Source organism: Temnothorax curvispinosus, unplaced genomic scaffold (assembly GCF_003070985.1).
Source record: "Temnothorax curvispinosus isolate PA1 unplaced genomic scaffold, ASM307098v1 QBEX01000303.1, whole genome shotgun sequence".
Classification (NCBI taxonomy): domain Eukaryota; kingdom Metazoa; phylum Arthropoda; class Insecta; order Hymenoptera; family Formicidae; genus Temnothorax; species Temnothorax curvispinosus.
The window spans coordinates 1-11,854 of NW_020210083.1; the positions used below are offsets into that span (position 1 = coordinate 1).

The 11,854-nt window shown below is 36.4% G+C and overlaps 2 protein-coding genes across 2 annotated transcripts; one reads left to right on the forward strand and one right to left on the reverse strand.

Annotated features, from left to right (window-relative positions):
- Positions 1 to 5: 5 nt before the first annotated feature.
- LOC112452370 (sodium/hydrogen exchanger 7-like) lies at positions 6 to 5,588 on the reverse strand (the record flags this gene model as incomplete). Its single annotated transcript, XM_025012536.1, has 9 exons — positions 5,266 to 5,588; positions 4,374 to 4,600; positions 4,147 to 4,224; positions 3,970 to 4,046; positions 3,354 to 3,563; positions 2,848 to 3,098; positions 740 to 942; positions 296 to 561; positions 6 to 102 (listed from the first exon to the last, which is right to left on the reverse strand). Coding segments are annotated over exons 1-9 (1,653 nt in total), but the record flags the coding sequence as incomplete, so codon positions are not given.
- Positions 1,199 to 2,101, forward strand: LOC112452380. The gene is made up of 2 exons (XM_025012561.1): positions 1,199 to 1,665; positions 1,754 to 2,101. The coding sequence occupies exons 1-2, from the start codon at positions 1,458 to 1,460 to the stop codon at positions 1,936 to 1,938; spliced, it is 393 nt and encodes a 130-aa protein (XP_024868329.1). The 5' UTR covers positions 1,199 to 1,457; the 3' UTR covers positions 1,939 to 2,101.
- Positions 5,589 to 11,854: the final 6,266 nt, after the last annotated feature.

An 11,854-nucleotide genomic window follows, 5' to 3' on the forward strand; every position in this document is an offset into this window, starting at 1 on the left:
TTCTAGATAGCATAGAGAACACGATTAAACATACAAATTATCATACTTACACTGCGCGTTCCATTATGAGAAAGTCCTTCTATTTCCTCATCTACTCCGACTCTAGAAACGAAAAAATAGTTTAAGTGGCACAATAACAACCGCAAACAATTGTATTTGTAATCAATTAAATGGAAACAAGGATCAAGAAGTTAATATAAAAAAAAACTGTTTTTTTTTGTATAATTTTTACATTAATAAAAGTAGAGAAACACAAATTGAGAGATGTTGGGTTACATTTAAATGTTTTACTCACGGAATATTAAACCAGCTTAAAAATTGTGTTGTTGCGCCACCTTGAAAAATAACTGTCAATATAACAATCAAGCTAGTCGTGGTCAGCATAGCTTGTCTGGCGTCCGATACGGTGTTCCTGATGGCAAGAGCAAAGCTCATGGCACCACGCAATCCTGCGAAGAACAGCATGTGCTGATAGTTCAATGATATCTTTGGCTTTCGCGCCAGATTTAATATAAAAGACAACGGATAAACGTTAGCCGCGCGACCCAGTAACGCGCACAACTGTGGACAATGTGTTAAGGATACCATATTTTACTAATTAAATTAATCGAAAAGAATTTGATCAATATCTATTTTATATATCGCATTAAACTGAAACAATTCTCTCATAGAATCTTTCAATCTAGAAAAGGAGCGTCCAGTGGTACGTTCCGCAAATATACACGTCATGTAAGGATACAAATCCTGCGAAGATAAAGCCAGGATCGAAATGATGTTTCGGAAAGGTGAACATCGAGACACCGATGTAACTAAATATGAAATTCTCGGCCAAGAAATTCAACAGCTCGAACAGCTGTTTCGTGCGCTGACGCGAGTCCGGGCTCAGATTGTTGTACGTGTAATGAGCTTGGCATATTCCACAGAAGAGAACGGCAACAACGCCTAAAATTTTGTAATAAAATACTTATTAGATTAATGCGAAAGGTTTGTCATTTTTTCTATTAAATTCTGTTCTTTAATAAAGGCACTGATTCTAATGTTTCTTGAAAAAAAAAATGAAAGAAACTTATTTTTAGGAAAAGCTATTAAACGGTGACTATTTTTGTTAATAGATACTGGTTTTTTTTTTAGAAAAAAGATTTGGATTATTTTTGCTTCTAATACCATAATCGAATATTGCAATGAGAGACTAGGGACCACGGTCGTGAATACAGGTCTGGAAACTCTAGTAGTGGGGGGTGACTCGCTTAGTGAAGTCATTTTATGTAGTTGACACTATCACCACCTGGAGCGCTGGAGGTTAGAGATTTTTTAAATAACGCAAATACATATTTAAATTGACATATAACATATAACATATGACATATAACATATGTCATATATTATATATAACATATTACATATTGACATATTGAATGAACGAACGTACGAAGTCCTAGAAAGTGATTAAATTGACAATGAAATTAATGATATTGTGTCGTGCCAAATTGCAACCTGTTAAATTGCTGCAGCAGCTTTTAGCGTCATTAGTAGAATTAGGTTTATATTCATTTGGCAATGAAGTAGCTAGCCTTTGCTGTGATACAATCCAAGCCTTGACCATGCACATTCACAAAGAAGTTACGCAAGGACGGCGGTGCAAAGACATAATGGCACCCTTTGAACGTAAGTTTTTACAAGCGATAGCTTATGAGCATATAAACGTACCTTTTAGGATACAGCAAATTTTGAAATATTAAATTTTGCCTTTCAGTTGCTGATAAGTCTCATTTTGTCACATTAAATGGATTCAGATCTGATCTCGAACGCCAGTACGCCTCTTTACCATCTCATATATTGCTATCAAGAACAATATCAGCAACTTGTACAGAATATTGTATCCAGTCAAACGGATCCACAAATAGCACAAAGATTAGCGAATGGCATTCACCGAGCTAACGACGGATATAGACTTTAGTATGGACTTAAATAACCGTCCTCAGAGATTGAAGTTCAAAAGTAATTTAAATAAATTTGTCGTGAACATACAAGGATTCTTAATGGTTAAGTAAAATAGAAATTAAAATGTAAATAAACAAAAATAAAATCATTATTTAAACAATACACCCGTGGATTTAATGCTTAACGCTTGGAATTTTTTAACGAATTTAGTTAACGACGTATTTGTAGAAAAATCGAATTAGTTCAGTTCATTGCTTTAATCATATTAATTGTACGGTGTACGATGAGCATTTTTAACATATAGATGTATTTTATTTTATTTATGGATTTTATTGCAAAAAGGGGACTTAAGCATATAAGCTTTTTATTTTATTTTCGTAAAATAATTATAAAAAAAATCAATAGTCAGAATCGAACTAAAAACGGTAAGACTGCAAGGCGGATCTCTTGCTACCACTCATCCATATTTGAACTCATTTAAAACGTTGATTGAGCCAACTATTTACAAAACTCGCTGCTTTTTGCATATACTATTTTCTATCTTACATTTATTATAAAAATATTGTATTGGTTAAGGCCTCCGCAATGAAAAATATAAGGAACAAGGAACAGATATTAGCGATTAATGTTATTCCTGATTTCTTATTTTTAATCGCTAATATCTGTTCCTTGTTCCTTATATTTTTCATTATGCGGGAGCCTTTACGGTGAAACGGATTAGTGGACAACGCGTATGCGTGATAAAAAATCCTTGCAACGCAGCGACGCGCGTGGTCACATGGCAAACCTATGAAAATATCGTCATTAAGCGAGTCATCCCCACCACCAAAAAAACGGACGAGTTTCCGGACCTGTATTCACGACCGTGCTAGGGACTCTAACGCATACACAAACATTGCGAATTACCTGTAAGATCGGTAGCTTCGGCGATTAAAAACGTACTGTAGGACATTAGGACGAATAACGCTGACTCCAACAGAGGAAAGTCTCGCACCCTGGTGAACTTGGTCAACAACGCGGTGATACACCCCATAGTAGCACCGATAAAAAGGGATAGACTGAATATTTCAACGAAGTCTCCAAATGCCTGGAAGAACGCCACGGTCTCGAAACCGCCCGATCCTGACTGGTACCGCTCCGCGTAGTTCTGTATCGAACTGAAATACAAAAACTTATGTATTTCACTTGTTATATAATATTGCTAAATTATAGTTACAACGTATTAGACAATTTCAAGTAACATCCACTTTTTATACGGAATCTATCTCGACCGGCCACGTCTTCTTCGGCCGATCTCGAATCCTCAATTTTTCTGTCGCAAGAATTTCTTTACAGAAAGAATCGATTCGGCCAAAGAATCTGCAAGACAAGGAAAATGCAATTTGATTCCGTGGAACATTGTACATACTAACCCACTAAGTACAATGGCGACCGCATCGTTTAGCACACTCTCGCCGAACACCAAAGCATACAGATTAACGTCTACATGTAGATCATTAAAGATGGATATTATTGTCAGAGGATCCGTAGGGGATATCAATGCGCCGAAATACAGAGTATCCAGAAACGTAAATGACGTGGAGAGATGTGGTATCAGTTGTATAAAACCGTACATCAGAGCTCTGCGCAGATAAGACAGTTTGACTTAGGAAAATAAGACTTATAAGACATTAAAAGAAAAACACAAATTGTTTTCAGTTACGAGACGCGAGAAAAAAAGCAAATAAGCTCGATCAAAGCACGAGTTATGCATAATAAGATACACAGTAGTTTACAAACATATTTTGCTTGTTGTTAAGAGTTTGCAAACAGCTGTTTTTTTTCTTAGGCAATAATAATGAGAATTAATTAATCAAGTGTGTGTGAAACAAATAATGGCGCTTTCTTTTTAAAAGATAGAAAGAGAAAATATCATTAACAATATAAAATATATAATAATAACAGACATGATATTAAACTGATGCTTTTTCTCTCAAAAACTCTATAATAAAATAAGAACATTAAAATAATATTAAAGAAAGAGCTTACCCAATAACAAAAGCTGATATGGAGGTTCCTATCAAAGCATACATAAGAATCGCACCCAGATTTCTGAAGAAGTATCTCTGCAAGAATTTGTTCATCAGAAAGTTATATATAGGAATCAAATTGTATATCTCTATTGTCTTTCCAACAAAGAAGCAGGAAGCAGGTCAATGTACTTACACGCTTCAAGCTGTAACCAGCATGGAAGATAATGGGAGGTAATATGATATTGAAAAATATTTCAGGATCGAAAGTTGCCTGCAATAATAAGCATTACTGTTAAATTAATTAATTTAAAAGCAGACTGACTTAAATTTAATGTGGCAATTATCTAGGCTCGTTTAAAAATCAAACTACTTTCTTCAGACAAACCATGTAACTTATCATCTCATGGAGGACTTATTTACCTTCAAATCAATTTCGTTATCTTCCTTGTAGATTTCGCCGCGAAACGAGTACGCAAACGTTTTGTTCTTTACGATACCGCCACCTTTGTCTTCTGGGAAACGTAACCACAACGTATCCGGTGGTACAGACTGATTATATTTGCTGGAAATATCCGGAACCACTGGCATATGCAAAATAGTGCTGCTTGTTGTGAACCCATAACGTATTATCGCTCCTATGATCAAACCTGTACCGAGCAATTTCATCCTAAATAAGAATTATCCTAGAATCATCCTTAACATGTTACTAGCAGCAATAATTAAAATTATACTTAAAAAATGCATTTAACTTCATGTCAGATCCAAAAATAAGAATAAGCTATAAAATAACACTCACACATCTCTATTTTGAAGACAAATCTTGAGAATTAAAATGATACGAATAAGTGAATTTTATTCATCGCTACCAAACTTAAAATTAACTACTAACCGTTCAAATGTTTAAAAACAATAATAACACATATACTACGTTTACGCGAGCGTTACTTCTGTAGTAACTTACGATAATTCCTTCGCGTAAACGGGATTTTGTTAACGAGAATTGAGAGATGACTCTTGGTGTATATATTTAATAAGTCCGTGCCAGTTGAGTCTCGAATAGTCCTGAGTAGAGTCCAGTCGCAATTACGTTCGTTCCTGCAGATACCTTTGTACCAGACTTATTAAATATATATATCAAGAGTCATCTCTCAATTAATTCTCGACCATCCTTACAGTGATAACTTACGATAATTTACTCCGTGCAAACGAGTGAATTATTGTAAGCTACTACAAAAATAACGCTCGCGTAAACGTAGTAATACACTAACTAAAGGAAAAGAATCGTGAATTGTTGATAGCAGACGACTCTCACCATAGATGACAGCCAAACCAGTTTCATGGAGGAACCTCAAGCGGCGGTGCTTGAACATCCATATCGTTAAAACGGTTAATATCAATAAAAACGTGTAGAGCAGAAGATTGAGGCTGTCGAGCCGGTGCAACAGCTGTGCTTTGGCGTCCAATTTAATGTCCGTCGCTGCGCCGTTGCATAGTCTCAAGAAAAAAGTACATAGAACTGTAAGGAGCAGGGGACGTACACCACCATTCGCCGCCATCTTTGCCAAATGTCAGGCGATATCATGAAGCAGAGAGAAAACTAATAGCGAATTCGGGCGCTTGCACTAGTGCACACTGAGTGCGCACTAAGGCTTGTTTATAATCCATTCTTATATTTAAAGTCGCTTAAATACACATTTAAAAACTTTTTCGCCAATAAAACAATCTGTAATATTTATATGGATGCTGTACAAATCATTTTATAGACTAAAGTATTTAAAATGATCTGTAAATATAATAATTGATTAAGAACAAGCCTTAGTACGCACTCAGTGTGCACTAGTGCAAGCGCCCGAATTCGCTATGAGAGCGGCCATCCGGCCCATCCGGGGTGTCCGGGGGGTCGATTGTGTATCTTGAGAAACGAGGTAAAAATTACAAAAATGAACAGATTTTACTAGATTTCGACAAATGAAATCGTAGATACGCTAATGAATTTCCTCACTTTCGTAATTTTCACACGTCAATGATGCTAGAATCCTGTATACATGATGCGGACCCGAGTCGGTTTGAGTCGCAAATCGAAAACGCTATGTTGGTACTAAAAAGGCGCGAAAAATTTGAACGAGACATGTAAACCGTTTTCCGCTCACTGCCAATATGGAACATTTATAGTATACGTAACATATATAAATGTATTATAAATTTGTTTTGTGGTATATATATCTATTTGCAGTGAATATTGAAACGCAGTAATTATTATATTTTTAATGCACTCTGTATGATATTCAGGATAATGAAATAAAAAAAGTCTTGAAATTTTATAATTTTATTTTGAATCATATAAAATTATATTGTATCTTTGTACTTATGTTGTGTCTTTGGTATGTTTATATATATATTTGTACTTATATTTAATGTTTATCACATTATATGTTATCACAAGTGTAATTACTTGTTTACAGCATTTCTCATGCCAACGCTCTTGCTTCCACTTCGAAGATTTATTACGAACGATTATTGTATTGTTAAATTTACGCACGATGAAATGAATGCGTGAAAAAAGATATGCTTTCAAGATATATGCTTTCCAACAGAATGGCACAGTGGAAATTAGTATATATGTAATACAAAGCGGCAGTAACGTTTCTAACATTTCAGATAATGTAACTACACCTGACAGAATTTCTTCTTCACGTTCTCGAAATATGAACTCTGCATTTTGTAAAAAACAATAAACCAATTCGCTACAAAATATTAGTTCTGAATATTTGTCAAAAGTGTCTGGTCGAGAGTAATTGCTTAGATCAGTATGAGAACCTGTACACGAGAAATATCACACGAAGTAGATTTCAATAAAGCCGATTTGCACGTTTCGCATCGTATGCAATGCCTATTTATAACCGTTCGTACAACTGCTCCACTAATGCCCGGTTTCTTCACCGTCGGATAACTTTATCCTTAGGATAAATTCACTCTTCATCTCTTTCTAACCTAACTCTTAGAAAGAGATGAAGAGTGAATTTAACCTAAGGATAAAGTTATCTAACAATAAAAAAACCGGACATAAGTATATATAAAGATTGACCTTCTTCTTGTTGCTTTATTTTCGCTTTAACCTTGTAGTTTTTCTTACGTAGTAATTGTATTTTTCCAAGTAATTCTTGTTTTTCAATGTCAATCGAATGTTCTGGTATTGGACGTGGCAATTCTATAATAACATTTAAAGCGATTAAAAATACATTACAATATTAAGATACTGAGAGTTGATTAAAAATTAATTATTTTACTTGTTCTTGAGAAATCTACAGAACATGGTGCATCGGGTATAATGCGTGCGATTCTGTAGAAGGATCATTATTAGTTGAAGATGATGCATCCGGTATAATGTGTGATTCTGTAGAAGGATCATTATTATTAGTTGAAAATGATGCATCCGGTATAATGTGCGATTCTGTAGAAGGATCATTATTAGTTGAAGATGGCCCATCATCTGGAAAATTTGCAGTGCATAATACATTTATATATATATATACAGCATTAATATTGTACTTTCATTCAATATTATCTTTAGATATATTATGTAACCAGATAGGAAAACTGGGCTAATATTGGACAATAATTGCAGCATTCACAATTTTATCCAAATTTTGTCACATAATATTACACATCTTTTACTATCGGGGTACATTCATTTAAAAGTGCACATACATGCATTAAAATATAAACATTTACCCATGCATGGTGTATTAGCCCAGTAAAATGACTCGAAATTTGTCGATTTGGAGGAAATAATACTGACTGGGCTGAAACTTTGTAAACAGGCTTGTTTTAGGATACTATTCAACATATTAAAAGTCCCCACGTGTAGACGCTACGTTGCGGGCAGGGGAGGGTCCAAAAGGTCCAAAAAATTAGTTTTTCGCAAATAACTCGGAAAATATCAACTTTACGGATATTTATGTAGATATCAAAATTGTAGCTTACAAAATTCCGCACAATTTCATTTTTTATTCAAGTCTGTACGACCAAATGGAGCAGAGATAGAATTTTTTTAAACACCACTAGTTTTGCGACGCAACGAAAACGCGTACGTGCGTCGCGCATTTTTCGCTAATATCTCGAAAATGGACTTTCGAATCGAAAAATGTTTTAAATAAAAGTTGTAGATAATCTAATTACGAACAATTTCGTGTTTTATTCATTTCTGTACAGTGAAAAATCGAGGAAATACGAATATTTAAATAATTTATAACCGCCATAGAAGAGATACGATGGAAATTAGTTGTTAGTCTTCTTCTTCTTCTTCTTCATTTGCACTATTTGAATAGTCTTCATCCGATTCGGAATCGCTCATTTCGTCAGATACGAACATATTTAGGCAGCCGTTCTGTTTGCAATTAGCACAGAGGTCAGAACATCTTAACTCTGCCTTTTTGCAGCCACATGACCCGGTGCAATTTGATTTGCATTTACATGCTATTTGCATTTACATGCTAATAATTTAAGAAAAAAAAATAAAAAAAAATTAATAAATTAATAATTTAATTAAAAAAATTAAAAATAAATAATAAATAATAAATTAATTTTTTTACATAAAAAATATCTGTCACACTTGAAATTCGTTTTTTTTTATTCAGAAATTCTTTTTCTAGCATTCTTTAAGTCCTTAAAGTCCTTCTGTACCATTTAAAAATTACCAAATTTGCGGCGACAAAATTAAGTATTCTTATTTAATTAATAATTATCTCATATTTTTTTCTCATTCGCACTACTTTTAGCTTTAATTTGCGTGTTTGATCATTAAGCTTCGTCAATTTGTTCGTGAATTATGATTTTTTAAATAAAACGAGTCGTAACGTGTTTGCCACGCCGCGCACCGCATACCGACTTCGGACTCTTCTCAATCTTTAGTACCTATGTACAGTACTATTGGTCCTAAAAATATCGGCCTAGTACCAAACGATTCAGAAAGACCCCAAGAATAACTTCTGACCACGGTCGTATCAGAGAGAAACCTGAGAGCGGCCATCCCGCTTCGGGGGACGCCTGTCCTAATCTGCCCTCTGAGAAAGTGGACGTCAACTACGGCGTTACGCTCAATAACGATCAGAGAGATCTCGGGTAACGATACTGTTTGCACAAGCTCGCGCACAAGCCTGAACTCTCGAATTAGATGAGGAAGGAACAAATAATAAAGAATCCGTTTATTGAGAGAGAGATTGCATTTAATAATTTAAGTAATTTGAAATGACTCGAATGGGCAGAACTAGACAAAGAATACCAACATTTGTTGCATAGGAGAAGGGAAACTGCCCGAAAACCTTCCCAGTATTCTTGAACAAATTATTACATAGATTATATAACATACAATGAAAATACAATAAATGCATAAAACACATAAAAGAAACAAATCAATAATTATCATAGTACAGTCCTTCCTTGTATTAATGACAAAATAAAAGTTGAATTCACTGTTGCATTTCTTTGTTATGTAGTCAGGCTAATCGTTAAGGAAATATTTATAGTATGTAATCTCATAATTTCTATTGACGTAGTCAAAATAAAACAGATCACGTAATGTCAAGAAAAGACTGTTCAATTCGTAAAGCAAATCAATCAGAATATAAATTTCAGTTCAAACATAATTGAAATAGTTACTGAATTAATGTATCAATCGTTGACTTCTTAATAATAATTACTGTTCATTGGCCTTTTACAATTTACCATATATAAACAACAAATAACTCCTTTTCAGCAAAATCATGTATTCAGTACAAAAAGAATAAGGTATAATAATTTCTCAATTTCTCGTATTCATAGGCCTTATGATTTGATCGACATATTAATTCACTTTAGTATGAACATAACATTCAATAATTCAAAGTTCACAAAATACTTAGCAGAATAATTATCAAGTCAATGAGAAATAATTCGCAAAATACTTAGTAGAATAATTATCAAGTCAATGAGAAATAATTCCATAGCAACGCAAGAAAACGAATAATCGGTAGTTTGATAATCACGCAAGAGACGATTTATATGATTCGCAAGGAACGCAGTTTCATTTAATACTTATTTCAAGTGAATGTAAAGAATGTTCGCAAACTAACGTAATAAATAATAAGAGATATTATCTGGTCAATGTGTTTGGCGCACCGCCGTGTATCATAGTGTAAATAGTAGCTAATTATAGGATCGATTTCGTGTTGTCGCTTCATATTGTTAATTGTACGGTTTTTGTATTGATTGGTTATACCGGGTTGAATTATCGCGCCTATTAGCGAAACGTCGGTGGACCGCGATTGCTACACTTGTCGATATTCGCGCGACTCACCCCACCCGACTCGTGCTGCCCGCCCGCGGGTGGCATCCCCCATTATGGGAAGAATTCGGTACTCGCTCGCGCCGTACTTCGCAGGTGCGCGAGCCGGAGAACGGAAGAGAGAGACTCCTCGTCAAACAGTCGGAGAGGACACACCTCTCCGCAGAACTTTTCGTCAAGCCGCCGTGCGGCACACACACACATATTCGCAAGACAGCCGTCTTACGGCAAACACATTTTTGGTCAGCCGTCTTACGGCAGGGACTCATCAGTCGAACGTCGTGAAGCTCACACGTTACCGTTTTCGCGTGTGCGAACTCGGAGTGCTCGGTCGCCCCTCGCAGACCACGAAGACCTAATCGCTTGCTATCCTGCCTATCTGTGCCTGCTTGCTATACCTGCCTGTCCGTGCCCGCTTGCTATACCGGACTGTTGCATGCTTTCGCCTTGCACGCCAGAGATCTCGCCAACGGGAGGACGACGTCGACACCCAGGAGGCGCCGGGCAACGACACGGTGAGTCGCCACGCATCTTTTTTGATATTCGCTTACTTGCTTCGCTTTATTCGCTTTCGCGAGGGCACGGGCCCTCTGGTCCTTCGAAAATTTTGTTGACCAATCGCAAATCCGGGGAGCGCCTCATACCCCCCCGAGCACAATGAGAAAGAAACAATCGTATAAAGAATAAATAAAGTCTTTCTTTTACTTGTCACGAAAATGGTTGCAACCAATTAATTATTTACTTTACTTTAGACTGAGCTCAGTGTTACGATTTAACTGGAATATGTAAGCTTAATGCAAGATTAAATAATCGGGGATTCCTTGTAAAGCATTAGACGGGATCTAATGTAAAAGAATCGGCGATTCTTTGTAATATGTTAGACGGGTGTCTAACTGCCTCTCTCGTACAGATTACAGGGGTTACCTTATAATTGCGGATTTGATTACAGTTCTGGTTGGAAATTGCAATGATCAAATCAAAAAGACGGTGTCTCGAACGTTCCTGAAAATGGCTTAATTCCTTCCTTCGTTCCACGTGCCGGCATGGCTCGCCGGGACGGATATCCCTGGATTCCTCTCAGTGACGATCGCAGTTTAACGTATCTTTCGTTGAGTAATATATTTGAAGTAATTAATCTATTACGAAACACGTAGAGGCAATTCACAACTTAATGACTCGATACTCAAAGAATGACGCAATTTTCTATCGCACTTAGCAACAGTGCACGATGTTTCGTGCACGAAATCTGGGTAACGAATGCTCGCTCGCCCGGGCTGCGCGCCCCTCCCGATATCCTTACGCAAGCGCGCGGGAAGCCCGCGCTCGACCGTTCTCGAGCGCCTGGATTACTACGCGCGGTCGGACCTATTTCGCGCATGCCGACCTACCGCAATACGAACGCCATAGATGGCCGCACTTATACAATCTCTCTCTCTCTATTTCTCTTTCAACTTCAAACAGATACATAGGTTCGTATCCGTGCTATGGTTCGTGTCCGAACTACTCAGATGGAGGGGATGTGCTGGTCGCGCAAGCCCCGCCTCCTTTGTCAGTGTACGCTCCCCAGTAAGCAAGAAAC